Source organism: Chiloscyllium punctatum, chromosome 2 (assembly GCF_047496795.1).
Source record: "Chiloscyllium punctatum isolate Juve2018m chromosome 2, sChiPun1.3, whole genome shotgun sequence".
NCBI lineage: Eukaryota > Metazoa > Chordata > Chondrichthyes > Orectolobiformes > Hemiscylliidae > Chiloscyllium > Chiloscyllium punctatum.
In genome coordinates, this window is record NC_092740.1 from 11,329,239 (window position 1) to 11,354,729 (window position 25,491).

Genomic DNA, 25,491 nt, shown 5'->3' on the forward strand with positions numbered 1-25,491 from the left:
TTCTGGACAGGAGCAAGAGTGACACAGAAGTTGTTATGGGGGTCTTTAACTTTCCAAATATTGACTAGGAATACTATAGTTCAAGTACTTTAGATGGGTCAGTTGTTGTCCAATGTGTGCAGGAGGGTTTCATAACACAGTACACAGACAGGCCAACAAGGGACGAGGCCACGTCAGATTTGGTACTGGGTAATGAACCTGGCCAGGTGTTCAATTTGGAGGTAGTTGAGCACTTTCATGATAGTGACCACAAATTGGTTAAGTTTACTTTAGCAATGGAAAGGGATGGGTATATATTGCAGGACAAGAGTTATGAGCTGGAGGAAAGGCAACTACGATGTGATTAGGCAAGATTTAGGATGCATGGGATGGGCAAGGAAACTGGAGGGGATGGGCACAATTGAAATGTGCAGCTTATACAAGGAACAGCCACTGTGGGTCCTTGATACATATGTACATGTCAGGCAGGGAGGACGTTACTGAGCACGGGAGCCATGGTTTACTCAGGAAGTTGAATCTCTTGTCAAGAGGAAGAAGAAGGCTTATATTCAGATGAGATGTGAAGGCTCAGTTAGGGTGCTTGAGAGTGACAAGTTAGCCAGGAAAGACCTAAAGAGAGAGCTAAGAGGAACCAGGAGGGGACATAAGACATCATTGTCAGATAGGATCAAGGAAAACCCTCGGGCTTTCCATAGGGATATCAGGAATAAAAGAATGACAAGAGTAAGACTAGGGCCAATCACGGATAGTAGTGGGAAATTTTCCATCGAGACAGAGCAGATAGGGGAAGCAGTAAATGAATATTTTTCCTCAGTATACACACAGGATAAAGCTAATGTTGTCGAGGAAAATACTGAGATACAGGCCACTAGACGAAATGGGATTGTTGGTCACAAGGAGGAGGTGTAAGCAATTCGAGAAAGTGTGAAAATAGATAAGTTGGATAGGATTTACCATGGGTTCTCTGGAAAGCCAGGGAGGAGATTGATGAGCCTTTCACTTTGACCTTTATGTTGTCAGTGTCGACAGGAATGGAGCCAGAAGACTGGAGGAGGGAAAATGTTGTTCCTTTATTCAAGAAGGGGAATAGAGACAACCCTGGTAATTATAGACCAGTGAGTAACGAGGGTAACGTGTTGCAAAAGCTTATAAGTGATAAGATTTATAATCATCTGGAAAGGAATAAGTTGATTTGGGATAGTCAACATGGTTTTGTGGAGGGTAGGTCATGCCTCACAAACCTTATTGAGTTGCTTGAGAAGGTGAACAAACAGGTGGATGGGGGGGAAAGCTGTTGATTTGGTGTATATGGATTTCAATAAGGCATTTGATAAGGTTGCCCATGGTAGGCTACTGCACAAAATACAAAGGCATGCGATTGAGGGTGATTTAGTTGTTTGGATCAGAAATTGGCTATGTGAAAGGAGACAGAGGGTGGTAGTTGCTGGAAGATGTTTATCCGGGAGTTCAATTACTAGTGGTGTACCCAAGGAACTGTTTTGGGTCATGTTTGTGAATGACCCAGGTGAGGGCTTTGATGGATGGGTTAGTAAATTTGCAGATGACACTCAGGTTGGTGGAGTTGTGGATCATGTTGAAGGATGTTGTAGGTTACAGAGAGACATAGATAAACTGCAGAGCTGGGCTGAGAGGTGGCAAATGGAGTTTAATGTGGAAAAGTGTGAGGCGATTCACTTTGGAAGGAGTAACAGGAGTACAGAGTACTGGGCTAATAGTAAGATTCTTAGTAGTGTAGATGAGCAGAGAGTTCTCGGTGTCCATGCACATAGCTCTCTGAAAGTTTCTCCCCAGGTTGATAGAGTTGCTAAGAAGGCATACGATGTGTTAGCTTTCATTTGTAAAGGGATTGAGTTTTGGAACCATGAGGTCATGCTGCAGCTATACAAAACTCTGGTGTGGCTGCACTTGGAGTATTGAATGCAGATCTGGTCACCGTATTACAGGAAGGATGTGGAAGCTTTGGAAAGGGTGCAGAGGAGATTTTGAGGATGTTGCCTGCTATGGAGGGAAGGTCTTACAAGGAAAGGCTGAGGGACTTGAGGCTGTTTCCATAAGAGAGAAGAAGGCTGAGAGCTGACTTAATTGAAACATAAAATAATCAGAGGGTTAGATAGAGTGGACAGTGAGAGCCTTATTCCTCAGATGGTGATGGCTAGTAAAGAAGGGGCATAGCTTTAAATTGAGGGGGGATCAATATCGGACAGATGTCAGAGGCAGCTTATTTACTTAGAGAGTCGTATAAGAGTGGTACACACTCCCTGCAACAGCAGTAGACTCGCCAACTTGAAGAGCATTTAATGGTCATTGGATAAACATATGGATGAAAATGTAATAGTGTTTGATGGGCTTCAGATTGGTTTCACAGGTTGTCACAACATCGAGGGCCAAAGGGCCTGTGCTGCACTGTAATGTTCTATGTTCAATGTTGGACGCTGGTGGAGAGTTGAGGTGAGGCAGGGGGGATCATTGGAGGATGCAGGGATTGAGAAGAGAGTGAGAACAGATTCAGTAGTTTTCATATCCTTGCAAGGCACATGGGTCTCACAGGCAAGGCCAGCGTTTGTTGCCCATCCCTGAACACCCTTGAAGTGAGATGCTTGCTTGGCCATTTCAGAGGGCAGCAGGTCAGAGTCAGACACATTGCATTCAATCGGTCCTAAAAGGACAACTGAGGTTTGAAATGGGGATCTGAAGTCACCTGTCGGGCAGATTGGGTAAAGATGGTAAGTTTGCTTCCCTGAAGGAGACTGCCAAACAGAAACTTTTTTTAAGACAACAACTAATGTTAATTCAGATGGCCCCCATCACAGAGATGAGTTTACAATTCCAGATTTAATAATTAAATGTAAATTTTACAAGTTGCCATGGTGAAAATTGAACCTCTCTCCCCAGAGCATGAACCTGATCCTCAGGTTCCCCACAGCAGCCCAGCTACTGGGAGTCATTTGAGATGCGTGACACCCAACTGGACTGTTTTCCTTGACCCAAACCGAAGCAGCAGACAGACTGGCCGTGAACAGCTCGAGGCAGCAAGGACCGGGCCAAGTCAGTTACTCAGCCAGATGATTCAGGGAATCGGAAATGGTTATTGTCCAAGAATCCATCCAGGGTCAGTGACTGAGGAGAAGATTTCCATCTCCATTGCCCGAACAATAATCCAGAGTCTGGTCAGCTCCCTTAATGGAAACCCATAGCTTTTCATTCATTTACATTGAATGGTCTGAAAGTTAAAAGGTTCATCTATCAAAGACGTCAATCTGTGCAATAAGTGTGAAGGGTTAAGGATGGGGGTGGGGATAGTTTTCAACTGACGCAGACTCAATGGGCCGAAGGGCTTTATTCTGTGCTGGAGACCGGTTGAACTCAATGTAACAGTCTGTCCCTGAATATCTCTCCAGGATCCACACTCTCTCCATTCGAGTCTCTGAAGTGGACAATGATCGGTCAGTTCGAGTACAGACAGTACCTGGAGCAGTGAGCTGCTGGGCCTGATCAGTCCCGGGAATGCTGGATGAACCTGGATCATTCCTGGAAAATACACAAGGAAGATGAATATTCCAAGGAATCTAAATGCATTCTGCCAGGTCACAGAAAGGAACATTCTAACTGTACATCAATCTCTTGCTTTGGTTACACAGAGAACAGATTCCAAAGAGTGATAAATACAGTTAATAGAATGAACTTTCCTAGAAATCACAGATACTCAGATGTCGACACAATCAGAAAAGCTATCCTTGAATAAATTGTCATGAGAAACAGTTTTGCCTTGGCATCAGAATATGGCTGGCACCCAGGGAACCCAAGGTGTAGTCAGCAGCTGTAACACAGAGAGGGCTGTGCAGACACTGTCAGGAATCACAGTGACAGATCATTCCAGGCAGCTCGGGCTCAGCTTGGAGCAACTAGTCACAGGGCAGGGAGGGAGGGTGTTGGAGCTGAGGGGAAAGTGCTTGCAGGGGCTTCCCATCTGCTGTAACTTTGGAGGGTGTTACAGGGCATGGAAATCTTGGAAAGTGGGGGATGATCAGAAATCACATTCCCATCCAATAGAAATTCAGCTACTTGGACAACAAGGGAGAAAATAGTAGGATACACAAAAACATCCTTTTTATCCTCAGCACTTGCTGCAAGTGATAATAGTTTAATCTTTCCCACCATATACATTCAATACAACTCAAAGTATCCACTGTGATAAAAATGAGCAACATTTCAGTTTTGATTGAGGATAAATTGCAGGTTAATTTGGCGACAGTGAATCAGGAGCAAGAGTTTTACAATTGCTGGAAATTGCTGCTCAGAAATCATTAATCTGTCATTTACCTCAGTCCATTGATCACTTTTCAACTCTGAGTGTTCGATCAGCTTTTTAAAAGGACAAACCACATTAGCAGCTCATCAGCAGGGACCTGCATTCTGTCTGTGAGCAAGAGATATTCAGGATTCTGGGTAATCCAAGATGGAGGACGGGAAAAACTTCAACTTGTAAGAGCTGCTCCTTTTTTGAGGTATTTTAGGTGCTGGAGGTGATTTCCTCAAATCCCAGGAGCAGCAATTACTGGTTTATATGCTGTTGCATTGTTTTGGAACTTTGGAAAAAAAGTCAAAAGTTAAATTAATAGCTATGGCTTATATTTTAAGTTTAATCAAGAGACTTATCTCCAAAAACATATAATCAAGAAAGAACCCACTGTACTCACTAATACAGCCTTTCTCTTGGACAGACCTAAAACAACAATTAACTTATCTGATTCTGTGCTGTGAACTTCGCCCAAAGTTCTTCCAAGATTAGTTGTGAAATTCACTGTTTGTTAATTTTCCCAAATGCACTCCGATGTCCAGCGACACATGAATTCAAAAGCAGCAAAGGCAGTAACTGTGCAGGTTCTCTGTGCAGGAAAATGTAAGGGTGTGATGGATTCTCAGGGGAACGTAGCACGAACAGCCAAGTCTCTGATATTGAGACTGGCTCTAATGCAACGAGGGCTGTCGGCTTCCAAGAGATCAATTGTGTTTGGGGATTCTGTGGTCCGAGGTACAAACAGACGTTTCTGTGGCCAGCAGAGAAAAAGCCGAATGGTTTGTTGTTTCCCTGGTGCCAGGACCGAGGATGTCTCTGAGAGGGTGCAGAATGTTCTCACGGGGGAGAGGGGCCAGCAAGAGGTCATTGTCCACATTGGAACCAACGATAAATGGAAGGGAAATGGTTGAGATTCTGAAGGGAGATTACAGAGAATTATGCAGAAACTTAAAAAGGAGATCCTCAACGGTGTAATATCTGGATTACTCCCTGTGCTACGAGCTAGGGAGGGCAGGAATACGAGGATAGAGCAGATGAATGCATGGCTGAGGAGCTGGTGTATGGGAGAATGATTCACATTTTTGGATCATTGGAATCTCTTTTGGGGTAGAAGTGACCTGTACAAGATAGATGGATTTCACCTAAATTGTAAGGGGACTGATATACTGGCAGGGAAATTTGCGAGAACTGCTTGGGAGGATTTAAACTAGTAAGGTTGGGGGGGTGGGTGGCGGGCGGGGGGGGGGGGGTGAGGTGATGGTGTGTGGCAGTGAGTGGGTGTGGAACCCAGGGAGATAGTGAGGAAAGAGATCAATCTGAGACTGGTACAGTTGAGAACAGAAGTGAGTCAAACAGTCAGAGCAGGCAGGGACAAGGTCGGACTAATAAATTAAACTGCATTTATTCCATTGCAAGTGGCTTAACTGGGGAGGCAGATGAACTCAGGGCATGGTTAGGAACATGGGACTCAGATATCACAGCAGTTACAGAAACATGGCTCAGGGATGGACTGGCAGCTTAATGTTCCAGGATACAAATACTACAGGAAGGATAGAAAGGGAGGCAAAAGAGGAGGGAGAGTGGCATTTTTGATAAGGGATAGCATTACAGCTGTGCTGAGGGAGGATATTCCCGGAAATACAAACAGGGATGTGATTTGGATGGAACTGAGAAATAAGAAAGGGATGATCACCTTATTGGGACTGTATTATAGACCCCCCAATAGTCAGAGGGAAATTGAGAAATAAACATGTAAGGACATCTCAGCTATCTGTAAGAATAAAAAGGTAGTTATTGTAAGGATTTTAACTTTTCAAACATTGACTGGGACTGCTATAGTGTTCAGGGTTTAGATGGAGAGGAATTTCTTAAGTGTGTACAAGACAATTTTCTGATTCAGTATGTGGACGTACCTGCAAGACAAGGTGCAAAACTTGACCTACTCTTGGGAAATAAGGCAGGGCAGGTGTCTGAGGTGTCAGTGGGGGAGCACTTTGGGGCCAGTGACCATAATTCTATTCATTTTAAAATAGTGATGGAAAAGCATAGACCAGATCTAAAAGTTGAAGTTCTGAATTGGAGGAAGGCCAATTTTGATGGTATTAGGCAAGAACTTTCGAGAGCTGGTTGGAGGCAGATGTTCGCAGGTAAAGGGATGGCTGGAAAATGGGAAGCCTTCAGAAATGAGATAACAAGAATCCAGGGAACGTATATTCCTGTCAGGGTGAAAGGGTAGGCTGGTAGGTATAGGGAATGCTGGATGACTCAAGAAATTGAGGGCTTGGTTAAGAAAAAGAAGGAAGCATAGGTCAGGTATAGACAGGATAGAACAAGTGAATCCTTAGAAGAGTATAAAGGAAGTAGGAGTATACTAGGGAAGAGGGAAATCAGGAGGGCAAAAAGGGGACATGAGATAGCTTTGGCAAATAGAGTTAAGGAGAATCCAAAGGGCTTTCACAAATATATTATGGATAAAAGGGTAACTAGGGAGAGAATCGGGCCCCTCAAAGATCAGCAAGGCGGCCTTTGTGTGGAGCCACAGAAAATGGGGGAGATACTAAATGAATATTTTGCATCAGTATTTACTGTGGAAAAGGATAAGGAAGATATAGACTGTAGGGAAATAAATGGTGACATCTTACAAAATGTCCAGATTACAGAGGAGGAAGTGTTGGATGACTTGAAACGGTTAAAGGTGGATAAATCCCCAGGACCTGATCAAGTGTACCCGAGAACTCTGTGGGAAGCTAAAGAAGTGATTGCTGGGCCTCTTGCTGAGATATTTGTATCATCGATAGTCACAGGTGAGGTGCCGGAAGACTGGAGGTTGTCAAACGTGGTGCCACTGTTTAAGAAAGGCAGTAAGGACAAGCCAGGGAATTGTAGACCAGTGAGCCTGACCTCAGTGGTGGGCAAGTTGTTGGAGGGAATCCTGAGGGACAGGATGTACATGTATTTGGAAAGGCAAGGACTGATTAGGGATAGTAGACATGGCTTTATGTGTGGGAAATCATGTCTCACAAACTTGATTGAGTTTTTTGAAGAAGTAACAAAGAAGATTGATGAGGGCAGAGTAGTAGATGTGATCTATATGGACTTCAGTAAGGCAATCGACAAGGTTCCCCCCGAGAGACTGGTGAGCAAGGTTAGATCTCATGGAATACAGGGAGAACTAGCCACTTGGATACAAAATTGGCTCAAAGGTAGAAGACAGAGGGTGCTGAAGGAGGGTTGTTTTTCAGACTGGAGGTCTGTGACCAGTGGAGTGCCACGGGGATTGGTGCTGGGTCCTCTAGTTTTTGTCATTTACATAAATGATTTGGATGCGAGCATAAGAGGTACAGTTTGTAAGTTTGCAGATGAGATCAAAATTGGAGGTGTAGTGGACAGCGAAGAGGGTTACCTCAGATTACAACAGGATCTGGACCAGATGGGCCAATGGGCTGAGAAGTGGCAGATGGAATTTAATTCAGATAAATGCGAGGTGCTGCATTTTGGGAAAGCAAATCTTAGCAGGACTTATACACTTAATAGTAAGATCCGAGGGAGTGTTTCTGAACAAAAGAGACCTTGGAGTGCAAGTTCATTGCTCCTTGAAAATGGAGTCGCAGTGAGATAGGATAGTGAAGAAGGCATTTGGTATGTTTACTTTATTGGTCAGAGTATTGAGTACAGGAGTTGGGAGGTCATGTTGCAGCTGTCCAGGACATTGGTTAGGCCACTGTTGGAATATTGTGTGCAATTCTGTTCTCCTTTATATCGGAAAGATGTTGTGAAACTTGAAATGGTTCAGAAAAGATTTACAAGGATGTTGCCAGGGTTGGAGGATTTGAGCTGTAGGGAGAGGCTGTACAGGCTGGGGCTGTTTTCCCTGCAGCATCGGAGGCTGAGGGGTGATCCTATAAAGGTTTACAAAATTATGAGGGGCATGGATAGGATAAATAGACAAAGTCCTTTCCCTGGGGTCGGAGATTCCAGTACTAGAGGGTGTAGGTTTAGGGTGAGAGGGGAAAGGTATAAAAGAGACACCTTTTTCACTCAGAGGGTGGTACATGTATGGAATGAGCTTCCAGAGGATGTGGTGGAGGCTGGTACAGTTGCAACATTTAAGAGGCATTTGGATGGGTATATGAATCGGAAGGGTTTGGAGGGATATGGGCCGGGTACTGGCAGGTGGGACAAGATTGGGTTGGGATATCTGGTCGGCATGGACAGGTTGGACCAAAGGGTCTGTTTCCATGCTGTACATCTATATGACTCTATGGCCCAGCGCATTTCTACAACCGCGTTTATATCAGTCACTGATGACCTTACCTTTTCAAAACCGTGGTCGGATCCATTTGCTGTGAACCCCCTAAAAAGATAAAAATGATTCATAAATATGAACAAATTTGCCACATTGTCTCCACAGTTGGATGAGTCTCAAGCAAAACCATCCCTGACCAACAATACATATATTTTGCACAGTTAGATACAGTGATCTCTCGAATGTTATCTGATTGCTAAAGCTTTACTCAGGAGTGTCCTCCTTAGCCCAGTCCAATATCAATAATGGACCAACAACAAAAACAGAAGTTGCAGGAAAAGCTCAGCAGGTCTGGCAGCATCTCTGAAGAGAAATCAGAGTTAATGTTTCAGGTCCGGTGACCCTTCCTCAGAACTGACGGTAGCTCGGAAAATATTGGCTTAAATGCAGAAGATAGGGTGAGGGGAAGTGGTAAGATGTAAATGATAGTTGACCAAGTCAGATTGGAGTGTTTTACAATAATCAGTGGGAACAAGAGATCAGATGAAGGAAGATGTAGCACAAGTCATAGAGATGTACAGCACAGAAAAAGACCATTCGGTCCAACTTGTCCATGCTGACCAGATATCCCAAACCAATCTAGTCCCACCCACCAGCACCTGGCCCATATCCCTCCAACCCCTTCCTATTCATATACCCATCCATAAGACCAAAAGACAATAGGAGTGGAAGTAGGGCCATTCGGCCCATCGAGTCCACTCCACCATTTAATCATGGCTGATGGGCATGTCAACTCCACTTACCTGCATTCTCCCCGTAGCCCTAAATTCCTTGTGACATCAAGAATTTATCAATCTCTGCCTTGAAGACATTTAGCGTCCCAGCCTCTACCGCACTCCGCGGCAATGAATTCCACAGGCCCACCACTCTCTGGCTGAAGAAATGTCTCCACATTTCTGTTCTGAATTTACCCCCTCTAATTCTGAGGCTGTGCCCACGTGTTCAGTCAAAGAGCAGAAACAATAGAGAAAGGTATTAATATTGTTCTGATCCCAGTTGATGTTATTCCTGGACAAGTCAGGTCCCAGACTGAAACAGGTTTGCTCGAGCATATTTTGAGTTGTTTTTGTTTTTGATGAAATGGTCTCTCTCTGAAAGATAAGCGCACGATGCTGCAGAGTTTGCAGCATACTATAGCAGAAGCTCATTCCCAAAAGAAATGAAGATAAGACATGTGTCTACTTAAGACATAAGTTCAAAAAAGTTTAAAAATAGAGTCAAACTTTATCGTATTAATGCCAAAATACTTCTTTATAAATTAAAAATAATAAAAGCTCTGTGTCAACCCCAGCACTCATCCCCAGTACAGTACTCAAAAATACATCTTGTTTTATACCCAGAAAGACTACTTGGGCAAGACTAACCCCAGGGTCCATGTTTCGAACACACTGGGAGATTTAATTTTGATCATAAGCAGTCAATGAGCTAAAGTTCACTTATAAATTATGTGAAGGGAATGGTGAAGAGATACAGTTACAGATATCTGACGAGGAGTAATAGTTAACTGTAAAAAAATTAATGACATTGTCAAACTGAAAGAAAACACAAATATTTACACAAAATAAAGGAACAGGTGAGAAGATTGGACAGGATATAAAAATCATCAATCAAAGGCAACAAAATTCATAAGGAGGGAAACCTTACTGTCCAGAGAAAGTTAGGCAGTAATGTAAGAGTGGATAGTTAGAGTTTCTCGAGACATTTTGCAGGTAAGTTGGTGAAACAGCTGACTTGTGATGTTGAGCATGGATTCAATTACCACATTAGCTGATCTTACCACAAAGGTCCCATTTTTTCAACTTCAACTCTTACTTGAGATAAGATGATTATCAGGTTAAACACACCACCAGTCATTTGTTTTTTTCTCTCTTTCTCTCTGATCAGAGAACACCACTGTGGTCCTCTGGGAATATGGCAACGTTACACTGAGATGGTTTAAAAACAACAGGAGTTTGTAGAATTAGTCATGGAAATGGCAATTGCATTAAATGGGTATTTTGCATTAGTCTTCAGGATAAGGGATAAAAATAACATTCCTGATCATTATAAATCCGGAAATGAAAAGGAAGGAGCAACCCAGAAAATTCCAAACACCAGAGAAGTGGTCCTGAGTAAATCATTGATGTTGTGGACTGACAGTTCCCTGAGTCCCTGATGGACTTCATCCCAGGGTCTTTAAAGAGGAGCTGCTGGGAAAATTGAACAATTGCTTTATATTTCCCACAATTCCCAAGGTTCTGGGCTGGTCCCACTGCCTTCAACAATAGCAAATGTAACTCCTGTGTTCAAAAAGAGACTATGTTTTTAATTTGATCAACCAGTGCACAGGTAGGTCACGAGGTCAGCCCCAAAACAGATCAGTGCCTGAGCATTGCCCCCACTGCACAGGCCCGAACAGGAGCCATTGTTACCATTCCACCCCGAGATGTCTGTTACTCAGACTATCTGAGGCACCAGGTTGTCTTTTTGCAGCAAATCAATTTTAACAATAAAAACACAAAAAGGAATTGTTTCAAATTGCAGCTTCCTTTATGTTCCATCGAGATTCTGTACTGAGTGAGAATGAATGGAAAAGGTGTGGTCTGTTGGGATTCTGTCAAATGGAAGTGAATGAGAAGACATTTTGGTGCATTGAGAGTTGACAGTAATGGGGAGAAGAATGGGGATGAATCCATCAGAGTTTAATAGAATGGAGTGGAATGGCCTTGTTTGTGAAACAGCCTCAATCTTCAATCACCCATGAGTCAGACATCAGACAGTGGGTGATACTATTGAACAGGCCACCTTCACCCACCCTCCACCACCCACCAAAGACAAAGCCAGCGTTTTCAGAGAATGTACTGAAGAGGAGAGAGTCGGTGAGGGAAAATTAATCCAGGGTCATTGTTTATTGCTGTTTCAAAAACAGAACCATATTGTTTTATGAACCTCGTTCTCGACAGAACCCACCTCCTTTCTTCCTGAAGGTGATGAAGATGATGACAATGACGATGAGGAGGAGGAGGAGGATGAGCAGTGGAATGACCAGTGAATATACTGAGACATACTGAGCAGGCTGAGTCTTCACTGTAAAACAGCAAGAACAACATTGGTTAGGAATATCTCAATGTTGCTGCAGTGAAACCTGTAGCTGGGTGATAGAGTGTGAGATTAAATGTACACATTGGACATTCTTTGACAGAGCAATCCAGTTCCTCCCCCTCCCCCTGTCCATCACTATAACCCTGTAACTTGCTCCTTTCCGAATACTTATCCCTTGTTTCTGAAAGATGCCCCTGTTGAATCTGTTTCCATCGCCCTGTCAGGCAGTGCTTTCCAGATGAGGACAATTCTTGAAGGAGGCAGCTGCTTAATTCTGTGACACAGAATAGAAGTTTAGATGGATATTTCACATCATTCCACAGGGCAGTTGTTGGATCCGGTGCTGACTTGCCCGGTCTCAGCTGGATAATGGGAAGGACAGATTTAGCTCCAGCTACCCCCGGACTGAGGGTGAGAAGAATTGGTAATAGTGACTGTCCTCGGGATTTCGGCACACCAGATGTTGTCATGAAGGAATCAATAACAAATATTGCTGGAGAAACTCTGCAGATCTGGCAGTCATCTGTGGACAGAACTCAGAATGAAAGTTTTGAGTCCAGTGATCCTTCATCAGAACTGACAGCTGCTAAGGAAATGTGGTATGGAAACTGTTGACAGGGAATTGTGGGACCGGGATGGGAGTGGGGGGGAAATGAGTGAGAGGCTGGGTGGAGACTGAGCCCAGAAGGTGAGAAAGACAGTCACATAGACAAAGGGACACTGAATGGCCCTCCAGGGAGAAAGACAATGTGATAATGGGGACCAGGAAGTAGGTGAAAGCAGCTCATGTCATTACCAGGCCAGAGATGTGCTGTAGTGGGATTTGAACCCATGATCTGGGTGTCTGGATTGGTCACCCAGTGACAGTAGCAGAAAACCACCACCTTCCTTTATAACCCATGTGTGGATGCAGGACGAGGATTGGTTCCACATTGTTGTGCTTCCTCACACAGTCAGATGGACACTGGGGGAACATACTAGCATTGATGGAACTATTCCTGATGAAGGTGTGAACACTTTCATTGTAACCAAGAGGGACACATTAGGCTGTTGCACCTTCCTGCTCGAGGAGATGATCTCAGTGTCAGTATAACTTTGGTGCATTTGGAGATTGAACTGAATATTCTGAGTGTGTCAATGTCTTTCAATACTGACATCAGAATGAACCTCAAAGAATCAGCACATCAAATTACACTAAACATTGAAAAAAATCACATTTCAAACACAAAAGCAAAATATTGCAGATGCTGGGAATTTGAAATAAAAATCAAATAGTCAGCAGGCCAGCTAATACCTGTGGAGAGAAACAGTTTCATATTTTAGTTCAATGACCTTTCACTAGAAAATCAAATTGTAAAAAGTTCACATAATCTGTTCCACCCACACTCTCGACCCTTTACAGACTAAAGCCTTCATCATGGTCATTAAGTTATGAGGGTGTGACTGGCTCAGTCAGCCTTTATTGCCCATGTCTCATAGTTAAGAATCAGCCACATTACTGTGGGGTATGGAGTCACATGTAGGCCAGGCCAGGTTAGAATGGCAGTTTCCTCCCCTAAAGGACACCAATGATCCAGATGGGGATTTACAACAATCAACATTGGTCACACAGCCATCTTTAGATTCTTACTTTGACAATTTATTTGATTTCACATTGTACCATCTGCCAAGGTGGGATTTGAACCCTGGTCCCCAGAACATTACCTGGGTCTCTGGATTAACAGTCCAGCAATAATACCATCAGCTGTTGCCTTTTTTGCAGAATGATTTCTTACATGTACCAGTAGCCGGGTTTCCTTCAGGATCAGATACTGAGACTCAGGTTCTGACCTGTATTCCACCAGACACAGGTAAGTGTGATTGTCCCTCCCTCTCAGCTGGTTTATCCCAGTCAAGGCGTTTCCCTCCTCTGAGCTCGTACCGATTTCCACCGTGTACAGTTGTCCAAGTTCCCTGTGATTGGGCTCTAAATGTAATGACGTGCTGATAGGGCTTCTTCCTCATCCAGGTAACAGTGGTCAGTGTGTGGGAGTCCCAGATCCTGAAGATACAGGGTAAAGAGACTAAATCTCCCTCTGTCCCAGTCACCACTGAGACATTTCCCTGAGCAGCTGAGGAAAGGACAAACATCAGAATGGATGAGGTCAGTGCCCAGAAGTTCCAGATTCAATTTTTTACATTTCTTTCAACTTCACAATGAAATGAGTAATTAAATACCTCACGCATATTTCTCATGTGTCTGGACCAGACAATTATAGTTTCCTGAAGGATGCACCGTGTTGAAAATCACTTACGCTCCACCCCCTCATTTTGAGTTTCTCATTCGTGGGATAGTTCCAGCTTAGTAAATGGACTGAACCCACATCACTTCATTCATTCTGGGCCCAACATCCTTCCCACCTTCACTAAAACCTTTTGTTTTTCATTCCACAGCCCTATACTTCAGTCTGTGCTCCTTCACTCTGTGGAAGGGGGGGATGGGGGGGTGGTGCGGTGGGGCAGTGGTTAGGAATTAGACCCACCCTGCACCACCTTTATACATTAAAAATCCCATGAAAGAGGTAATCTCCCCCATCTCCGTCCTAATTTGAAATAAGTTTCAGATTCACCCACATCCTCTCAGCATCTACTCCCTCAAGACCCCTCAAGATCTTGCAAGTTTCAATAAAGTCACTTCTCAATCTTCAGCAACGAGCAGCCCCCATCTGACTCTGAACCAATCAGGATGGGCAGGTAACAACACTCTGACATTCTCAGCCAATGGGAGGTAGGGAGGTGACTCTTCACATATTCTCGGCCAATGAGACCTGAAGTTCCACCATGTGCTCACTCAGTGAGGGATTGGAAGATACTTGCCCTATCTTGTCCTCAGTCAATGCCAATCATTGGATTGACAACAAGAAGGAGGTCATTTTACCCATTGGGTCCTGGTTAGCTCCACATGGAACAATCCAGGTGAGACCCACCCATCTGTTCGAGTCCCCCCAAGTTCTGCCGGTTCACTTCCTTCAAGGACCTATCAGGTTTAATTCTGAGATCAATGACTGTTTCCACATGCCCCTTCGTTGCTGTTGGTGACTGTCAGTCATCAGCACTCACTTTGTAAACCTTTCCCTCTCACATTCTCTCTGTACCTCTGCCCCAAAATTTAAGGCCTGCATCCTTGTCCCAACAGTTAATGGATAGACCTTTTACTTGTTTACTTTCTCTTCACTTGTCACTGTCTCAATCAAATCTCCCCTCAATCTCCTTAGCTCCGAGGAGAATGACCCTTGCTTCTCAAAACTTACAACGAAAACCAGTCTCTGATCCCCTCCCTGAAACACCCCAAGCCCATCCCTATAATAATTCGGGTCACTCTGCAATCTCTCAAGGACATTCACATTCCTCTTAATGGGTGGTGACAGATCTGGACACAATACTCTCATTGGGGACCAGTTGGAGAGTTAACAATGTCCACAGTTGTTCGGCCCCTGAACTGCAAAGTCAGGAATGATGGGGCATAATTTTCATGTGAAAGCGAGTGTGATGAGAGGGGCTTTGCAGAAACGGTGATGGGAGTTTGGAATGCACTCCCTTGGGAGGGTAATAGAGGCGGAAAACCTGGCAACATTTAAAAAGTATCTGGATGAGCAGTTGAACCATCATAACATTCCTACCAGGGGAAAGCCATAGTGGCCAGGCCTCTGGCAATGAGCCTGGATCTGTGGCTCAGAAGGGAAGGGGGAGAAGAGAAAAGTGTTAGTGGCAGGAGACTCAATCATTAGAGGAACAAATTTTGATTTGAAGACAGCAGCTATGTTTAGTAAGTTTGCAGATGACAGCAAAATCGATGACGTCGTGAACAGCGAAGAAGGTTATCTTAGAGGACAACAGGACTTTGATCAGATGAGATGATGGGCTGAGGAATGGCAGATGGAGTTTAATTTAGATAAATGTGAGATGTTCCATTTTAGTAGGACAAATCAGTGCAGGGCTTACACACTTAATGGTCAGGTCCTGGGGAGTGTTGCCGAACAAAGAGGTCTTGGAGTGAAAATTCATTGTTCTTTGAAAGTCGAGTCACAGGTAGACAGGGTACTGAAGAGGGTGTTTGGTACGCTTGCTTTTCTTGGTCAGTGCATTGAGTATAACAGTTGGGGGGTCATGTTGTTACTCAACAGGTCACTGGTAAGGCCACTTTTGGAATATTGCATTCACCTCTGGTTTCCCTGCGATCGGAAAGGTTTTGTGAAATCAGAAAGGGTCCAGGAAATATATGGGAGGATGTTGCCAGGGTTGGAATATTTGAATATAAGGAGAAGTTGAATAGGTTTGGGCTATTTTCCCTGGTGCATCAGAGGCTGAGGGCTGAGCTTTTAGAAGGGGCATGGAGAGGGTGATTCGTCAAGGTCTTTTCCCCAAGGTATGGGAGTCCAAAACTAGAAGGCATAGGTTTAATGGGAGAGGGGAAAGATTTGAAAAGGGACCTTTTACATGAAGAGGGTGATGCCTGTATGAATAGGAGGGTATAGAAGGAAATGGGCCAAGTGCTGTCAAATGAGACTGGATTAATTAGAATACCTCGTTGCTGTGGACGAGTTGTGCTGGAGGGTCTGTTTCCATGCTGTACATATCTATACGGCTAATAACTATCACGAGAGAAAACCCGTGAAGGAAACTGACGGAGTTAAAGACCAATTAGTCCCCTGGACCTGACTGGGTGATTCTAGGGTATTAAAGGAAGTTATTGAAGAGACAATAAATGCACAGGTGAGAAGGCAAGTGATGAGGATGAAATAAAGAAGCTGCAAAGAAATGTCGTCAGTTAAATAAGTGGGAAAAACTTTGCAGTTGGAATATAATGTGGAAAATGTAAGGTTATACATTTAGCACAAAGAATAGAGAGGCTGAATATTAGTGAAACAGAGAAAGCCTGCAGAAAGTTACAGAACAGAAGAATATGGAGGTTTCACAAAAACATTCAGCAGAGAGTAGGGAAGGTCAATGGAATGCTGGCCTTTATTTCAAATGGAATAGAATTTTAAAGTGGGGAGGTTTTACCAGACACGAGTTAGCTCACAGCTGGAATATTGTGGATCGTTTTGGTCCCTTATCAAAGGAAAGTGAAACTGGCATTGGAGGCAGTCCAGAGAAGATTCAATTAGTTGATGCCAGGTCAGGAGGGGCTGTCTTATGGGCAGCGTTTGACAAGATTGAGCCTGTACTTGATGGATCACAGAAGAATGAAGAGTGACCAAATTGAGACATTAAAGATGCTTCGGGTGCTTGATAAGGTGGATGCAGCGTGGTTGTCCCCCTTGTCAGGAACAGAGGGCATCAGCTCAGAATGAGGGGTTACACATTTCAGATGAGAGGAATGTTTTCTCTCAGAGTGTAGTGAATCTCTGGGCTACTTTACCACAGACAGCAGTAAATGTTGGGTCATTAAGTATAGCCAAGGCTGAGATAGATAAATTTTTAATCATTCATGGAATCGAGGATTGTGAAGATAAAGCAAGAATGGGGAATTGACGTTTCTCATCTCAGTCATGATCTCATTGAATGTGGAACAGACTCAATGGGCTGAATGGCCTTCTTCTGTTCCTATGTCTTATGGGCTACCTGCCTCAGTTCTCAACACCTCCATTTCTGAAACCTGTAAATCCCATTTGCTTTTCCAACCACATTCTCAATATGTCCTGACATCTTTAAAAACTGAGGCACTCTGACCACCGACTTCCTTTATCCAGATCCATCCTTGAGATCCCTGTCATTGACTCCATATTGCCCATAGGGAACATGGAACCAGGTGGATCTTGGAGCTTGCATCCTTGGTGATGTTCTCTCTGGTCCCTACCTCAGAACACTGAAGCCAATTTGAACACAACAAATTAGGGTGTTGATGGGAGACTGTGGGAAGTTTCAGACACAGTGGTGGAATGGTCCATAAATCCCAGCCTCATGTCTCTCTCTCTCTTTCTCACTGTCTCCTGCCTGAGACCAACTGAAAGAGCCCAAGAAAGGGAGCCAACCCGAGTGCTCCCGGTCCAGGTGGACCCTGTTCCCATTGAGCTATCGGGATAGTGACACCATCCAAACATTGTTCCTTACCTTCAACTTCCTGCGTTGTTGGAGGCTTTGTTTGAAAACTATCAATATTGAGCTCCACACGACACTGATAGGAACTAGAATCCTCCTGGCTCAGTCCCTCCATCGTTACTGAGACATCTTTGTTGCTGAGGTTCCCCATGAATCTGAATCGATTCCCACAGTCCCGCTGTCGCACATTCTCACACAGCTCACCCTGGTAATGGTCTGGACCAGGATATGTACAGGTAAAGATAGCACCTTTGCCAGATTTGATCCGTATGATGGATCCGGTGACTGTGAGGTGAGTGTCAGGGTGGGTGAAGCTGCAGGGTAAGACAGCGGAGCCTCCTTCCTCAGCCCTCACTCCATCCACGTCTGTCATCGACCAATCAAGGGCCAATCAAGGACAATAGTGGGAAGTTGTGTGTGGAGTCAGAGGAGACAGGGGAAGCACTAAATGAATATTTTTCAACAGTATTCACTCTAGAAAACGACAATGTTGTCGAGGAGAATGCTGAGATCCAGGCTACTAGACTAGGTGGGTTTGAGGTTCACAAGGAAGAGGTATTAGAAATCCTGCAGAGTGTGAAAATAGATAAGTCCTCTGGGCTTGATGGGATTTATCCTGGGATCCTCTGGAAAGCCAGGGAGGAGATCGCCGAGCCTTTGACATTGATCTTTAAATCGTCATTGTCTGCAGGATTAGTGCCAGAATACTGGAGGATAGCAAATATAGTTCCCTGTTCGAGAAGGGGAGAAGAGACAACCCTGGTAATTATAGACCATTGTGCCTTACTTCAGTTGTTGGTAAAGTGTTGGAAAAGGTTAAAAGAGATAGGATTTATAAACATCTAGAAAAGAATAATTAGATTAAGGATAGTCAGCACGGTTTTGTGAAGGGTAGGTCGTGCCGCACAAAACCTTATTGAGTTCTTTGAGACGGTGACCAAACAGGTAGATGAGAGTAAACCAGTTGATGTGGTGTATATGGATTTCAGCAAAGCGTTCGATAAGATTCCCCACAGTAGGCTATTGCACAAAATGCGGAGGAATGGGATTGTGGGAGATAAAGCTGTTTGGATCAGTAATTGACTTGCTGAAAGAAGACAGAGGGTGGTGGTTGATGGGAAATGTTCATCCTGGAGTCCAGTTATTAGTGATGTACCGCAAAGGTCGGTGTTGGGTCCACTGCTGTTCATCATTTTTACAAATGACCTGGATGAAGGCGTAGAAGGATGGGTTAGTAAATTCGCAGATGACACTAAGGTGGAGTTGTGGATAGTGACAAAGGATGTTGTAGATTACAGAGAGACATAGATAAGCTGCAGAGCTGGGCTGAGAGGTAGCAAATGGAGTTTAATACGGACAAGTGTGAGGTGATTCACTTTGGTCGGAGTAACCGGAATGCAAAGAATTGAGCTAATGGTAGGATTTTTCCGCGTATGGAGTCAGCTGTTACTAGGGGACACAGCTTTAAATTAAGGGGAGGTTGGTATAGGACAGATGTTAGGGGAGATTCTTTACTCAGCGGGTTGTGAGTTCATGGAATGCCCTGCCAGTAGCAGTGGTGGACTCTCCCTCTTTATGGTCATTCAAGCGGGCATTGGACAAGCATATGGAGGTTATTGGGCTAGTGTAGGTTAGGTAGGCTTCGGTCGGCACAACATTGAGGGCCGAAGGACCTGTACTGCGCTGTATTTTTCTATGTTCTATGTTCTATGTTCTATTCTTGGTCGTGTAGATGAGCAGAGAGATCTCAGTGTCCATGTACACAGATCCTTGAAAGTTGCCACCCAGGTTGACAGGGTTGTTAAGAAGGCATACAGTGTTTTAGCTTTTATTAATAAAGGGGTCGAGTTCCGGAACTATGAGGTTATGCTACACCTGTACAAAACTGTGGTGCGGCCGCACTTGGAATATTGTGTACAATTCTGGTCACCACATTATAAGAAGGATGTGGAGACTTTGGAAAGGGTGCAGAGGAGATTTACTAGGATGTTGCCTGGTATGGAGGGAAGGTCTTATGAGGGAAAGGCTGAGGGACTTGAGGCTGTTTTCGTTAGAGAGAAGAAGGTTGAGAGGTGACTTAATAGAGAGACATAAGGTAATCAGAGGGTTAGATAGGGTGGACACGGAGAACCTTTTTCTAAGAATGGTGATGGCGAGCACGAGGGGGCATAGCTTTACATTGAGGGGTGATAGATATAGGACAGACGTCAGAGATATTTCCTTTACTCAGAGAGTAGTAAGGGTATGGAATGCTTTGCCTGCAACGGTAGTAGATTCGTCAACTTTAAGTGCATTTAAGTCCGTCATTGGACAAACATGTGGGCGTACATGGAATAGTGATGGTTAGATGGGTTCTGATTGGTATGACTGGTCGGCGCAATATCGAGGGCCGAAGGGTCTGGACTGTGCTGTAATGTTCTATGATCTATGTTCTAACCCTTAGCAGAAGCCGCTGTGAGGAGAAAGACAGGGAGAGAGAGGATATGAACACAGCACTGGGACAGATATCAGTGTGTGGGACTGAAACTTGGAGACTCTATTCTGAGTATGTTATTTTGTGAGAACAGGGTTCGCAGCTATAATGAGAGGTAATGAACAAATAGTAATGTAAATTCATGAGCAATCCAATACACTGGGGACAGAGTTTCAGTTCCCACCATGGAAGCTGCTGGAAATTCAATTCAGTTATTACATCAGGAATTAAACACCAGTCTAATGGGAACCATGAAACCATGATCTATTGTTGGAAAAAATCCATCGGGTTCACTGACATTCTTTAGGGAAGGGAAATACCGTCCTTACCCAGTCTGACCTGCATGTGACCCCAGTCCCACAGCAACAGATTCGACTCTGAAACTCCCACATCAATGGCAAAGGGAGACACTGAGTTGGACAAAACCAGTACAAAATGTGAAAGGAAAGTTATAGGTATGTGCAGCATAGAACCAGACCCTTCAGTCCAACTTGTCCATGCCCATCAGACATCCTGAATATCTTTTCTGAACTCTTTTGAGTTTCTCAGCATCTTTCCTCCAGCAGGGAGGCCAAAACTGAATGCAGTATTCCAAAAGTGTCTAACCAGCATCCTGTACAGCCATGACAAGACCTCCTCATTCCTATACTCAGTGCATTCAACAATAAAGGTGAGTTTACCAAATTAACCAGTCTACCCTTTGACTCCACTTTCAAAGAACTGTGAACCTGCACTCCAAGGTCTCTTTGTTTGGCAACACTCCCCAGTACCTTATCAGTAAGTGTATAAGTCCTGCCCTGATTTGCCTGAACAAAATGCAACACCTCAAATTTATCTAAGTTAAACTCCATCTGTTACTCCTCAGCCCATTGGCCCATCTGATCAAAGTCCCATTCTACACTGAGATAACCCTCTTTGCTGTCAACTCCACCTCCAATTTTGGTGTCATCTGGAAACTTACTGACCATTTCTCTGATATTCCCATCCAAGCCATTTATATAAATGTCAATAAGCAGTGGATCCAGCACCGATCCTTGCAGCACACCGCTGGGAACAGGCCTCCAGTCCAAAAAGTAATCCTGCGCCACCACACTCTGTGTCCTTTCTTCAAGCCAGTTATGTATCTAAATGGCTAGTTCCCCCTGTATTCCATGTGATCTCACCTTGTTAACCAGTCTATCATGCAGAACCTTGTCAAAGACCTTGCTGAAGCCCATTGAGGCCATGTCCACCACTCTCCATTCATCAATCATCTTCATCACTCCTTCATAAAACTCAATGAGTCATGCTCTGTCTGAACATGTCTTACTGCTCGACACATTATCAGGAGCTACACAAATGGACAAGAATCCCAGTAGGATCACCCTAACACCCAAAGTGCCTGACAGACTGTGACTCAGGACAGAAGTGAACCACACCAGGATTCTTCAGTAACAGTTAAAATAATTCCATTAATTAATAATTCCACTAATAAGAGCAGTGAAAGAAAAGGATTTTTAATTCATGCTCCTGAACCGCGCCCCTTCAAAACCACACACACACACACACAGGGACAACCACAATTAAGACAGAGAAAAGATAAATCATTTATATTTCTACCATGAGTGAAAAAAGAATGTAGACAGGGTAACAGGCTAAACAAAATGCTGAAAATAAAAGTCCTGACCACAAGATGGAAGGATCGCTCTCTCTCACAGTCCTTGTGTTGTTTCGCAGCAATGAGATGCTGTGTTCTGGACAGTGATGGGCATACTTCAAATCCAACGGCCAATCAGGTGAACTCAGGATGTTTCTTTCCAGATTACTTGTGTTTTCTCTGCTTTTCTCTACAATGATGGGGGAGACGCAGAGCTAGCTGCTTTCTCTCTGTAGGCTCTAGATACTTTACACTTTCAGACACTCCAGGAACGTATAGCTTTGTAACAGCACAGTTCAACCAATCAGACAGCAGTTGCTAAGCAGACTTTTCTTAACTCGAAACATTATCATGAAGTCCGATGGCATCAGGTCAAACATGAACAAGGGAATCTCTGGATGACTACCCACTTCCACAATCCCCCCACTTCTGATCATGTTTATCACCACTTGGAGGAAGCACTGAGGTCAACACTGGAACAGAATGTACTCTGGGTGGGAGAGGTCACTGTCCAACACCAAGACAGACTCAGCAGCTTTCCTACTGCCTGAGCTGGTGGAATCTGAAATGACATAGCTCTTGGACTGGGTCTGTGGCGGGTGGTGAGGGAACCAACAAGAGAGAAAAGCTTGACCTTGTCCTCAGCCGTCTATCTGCCTATTATAGGATTGGGAGGAGTAACTACCACACAGTCCCATGGAGACAAAGTCCCATCATCACATTGAGGTCCATCCCCATCATGTATGGCACTAGCCCTGTGTTAAATAGGACAGACTTTGAACAGATCGAGCAAATCAGTTCTGGGATCCCTGATGCACTGTGGGCCATCGGTACAGCAGAATTGGGCTGTAACACAACCTGTAAACCCATGGCCTGTAATATTCCCCCACTCAGCCATTAACATCAAGTCAGGACATCAATCCTGGTTCAATGAACAATGCAGGAGGGGACGCCAGGAACAGCACCATCAAACCTGAAAATGAGATGTCAGCTATAAAACAGGGTTACTTCCGTGTCAAACAGCATGAGCAGCAATTGATGCTCTGGGGTAAGTGATTCCACTGTCAGTGCATCAGATATAAACTCAGCAGACCTGTCACATGCAGTTATGAATGGTTGAGGACAATTAAGCAACTAACAGGAGTCTGAGTCTCCACAAATAGACAATAGACAATAGGTGCAGGAGTAGGTCATTCTGCCCTTCGAGCCTGCACCACCATTCAATATGATCATGGCTGATCATCCTTAATCAGTATCCTGTTCCTGCCTTGTCCCCATAACCCTTGATTCCACTATCCTTGAGAGCTCTCTCCAACTCTTTCTTAAATGAATCCAGAGACTAAGCCTCCACTGCCCTCTGGGGCATAGCATTCCACACACCCACCACTCTCTGGGTGAAGACGTTTCTCCTCATCTCTGTCCTAAATGGTCTCCCCCTTATTTTTAAGCTGTGTCCTCTGGTTCAGCACTCACCCATCAGCGGAAACATGTTTCCTGCCTCCAGAGTGTCCGATCCTTTAATTATCTTATCTGTCTCAATCAGATCCCCTCTCAGTCTTCTAAACTCAAGGGTATACAAGCCCAGTCACTCCAGTCTTTCAGTGTAAGGTAATCCCGCAATTCCAGGAATTGACCTTGTGAACCTACGCTGCACTCCCTCAATAGCCAGAAGGTCTTTCCTCAAATTTGGAGACCAGAACTGCACAGTACTCCAGGTGTGGTCTCACCAGGGCCCTGTACAGCTGCAGAAGAACCTCTTTGCTTCTATACTCAATCCCTCTTGTTATGAACAGCATGCAGTTAGCCTTCTTCACTACCTGCTGTACCTACATGCTTGTCTTCATTGACTGGTGTACAAGAACACCCAGATCTCTTTGTACTGCCCCTTTATATAAATTGACTCAATTTAGGTAGTAATCTGTGTTCCTGTTCTTACCACCAAAATGGATAACCATACATTTATCCACATTAAACTGCATCTGCCATGCATCTGTCCACTCGCCTAACCTGTCCAGGTCACCCTGTAATCTCCGAACATCCTCCTCACATTTCACCCTGCCACCCAGCTTAGTATCATCAGCAAATTTGCGAATGTTATTACTAATACCATCTTCTATATCATTAATATCTCTTGTAAAAAGCTGCGGTCCAGCACTGATCCCTGCGGTACCCCACTGGTCACTGCCTGCCATTCTGAAATGGAGCCGTTTATCACTACTCTTTGCTTCCTGTCAGCCAACCAACTTTCAATCCAAGTTAGTACTTTGTCCCCAATATCATGCACCCTAATTTGGCTCACTAACCTCCTATGTGGGACTTTATCAAAGGCTTTCTGAAAGTTCAGGTACACTACATCTACTGGATCTCCCTCGTCCATCTTCAGAGTTCCATCCTCAAAAAATTCCAGAAGATTAGTCAAGCAAGATTTCTCCTTCATAAATCCATGCTGACTCTGAACGATCCTGTTACTACTATCCAGATGTGTCATAATTTTGTCCTTTATAATAGACTCCATCACCTTTCCCACGACTGAGGCCAGACTAACTGGTCCATAATTGCCTGCTTTCTCTCTCCCACCTTTCTTAAAAAGTGGTCCAACATTAACCACCCTCCAATCCACATGAACTGATCCCGAATCGATCGAACTCCGGAAAATAATCACCAGCGCAAGCACGATTTCTCAATTCCTGGTGTTGGAATAAATTCCCTTCAGTTCAGGTCCTTCAGCTACTGTTACCTCAGGGAGATTGCTTGTGTCTTCCCCAGTGAACACAGATCTGAAGTACCAATTCAATTCTTCTGCCATTTCTTTGTTCCCCATAATATATTCCCCTGCTTCTGTCTTCAAGGGCCCAATTTTAGTCCTAAACATTTTTTTGCCTTTCACATACCTAAAAAAGCTTTTACCATCCTCCTTTATCTTTTTGGCCAGTTTACCTTCGTACCTCATCCCCATCTCCATCCTCAATGAGGGTGAGCTCTGCACATCAGTGCAAATGTTAGGGCTGAAGTATTCCCACATAACTTGACCCAGAAGATGTCCCCAGTATCATAGGTGATTCCTTACCCAGCCGGCAAATATAATTCAGTGGGTCAGCATTCACGTGTAGATAGGGCTAGGGACAGAAATCATGGGACCTAGTGCTGTTCCTCACACAGTCCCTGACCCAACCTCCAGGACCCACGCTCGCTTCCACTGACCTGACACAGTGAACACCCTTCTTCAATACTGATGTACTGTCAATCCCTGTCCTGGAGACCTGACCAAGTAAGGATGGCAGAGACAAAAACAGAAATTGCGGGAAAAACTCAGCAGATACAGTGGCATCTCTGCAGAGAAAGTAGTGTTAATGTTTTGGCCACTTCTTCAGAAATAAAATGATCAAAAACAGTGGACCGAGAGGAGTGTGGATCTTGCAGCTGCTCCTGAGATTCAGATTTACTTTCAGATTTCTTACGTTTATTAAATTTCAGGAATATAAGCTTTTTATTTGATTTATTTTTAGCTCTTTTCTGGTCAAAAATGCAAAAGAAGCAAAAACAAACTGACACAATGTTTTATGAAATGGAGTTTTCTGAATGGAAGTTTTGGACAG

At 44.2% G+C, this 25,491-nt stretch overlaps 1 protein-coding gene across 4 annotated transcripts in view; it reads right to left on the reverse strand.

Moving 5' to 3' along the window:
* The window catches only part of LOC140494222 (polymeric immunoglobulin receptor-like), an 89,109-nt gene that overhangs the window by 13,617 nt on the left and 50,001 nt on the right, over positions 1-25,491 (reverse strand). For all 4 annotated transcript variants that reach the window (XM_072593436.1, XM_072593425.1, XM_072593405.1 and 1 more), the window contains 3 exons: positions 11,574-11,690; positions 8,633-8,672; positions 3,488-3,549 (listed from right to left, as the gene is read on the reverse strand). In XM_072593436.1, coding sequence (XP_072449537.1) covers positions 3,488-3,549; positions 8,633-8,672; positions 11,574-11,690 — 219 coding nt within the window. The remainder of the gene's footprint in view (positions 1-3,487; positions 3,550-8,632; positions 8,673-11,573; positions 11,691-25,491) is intronic.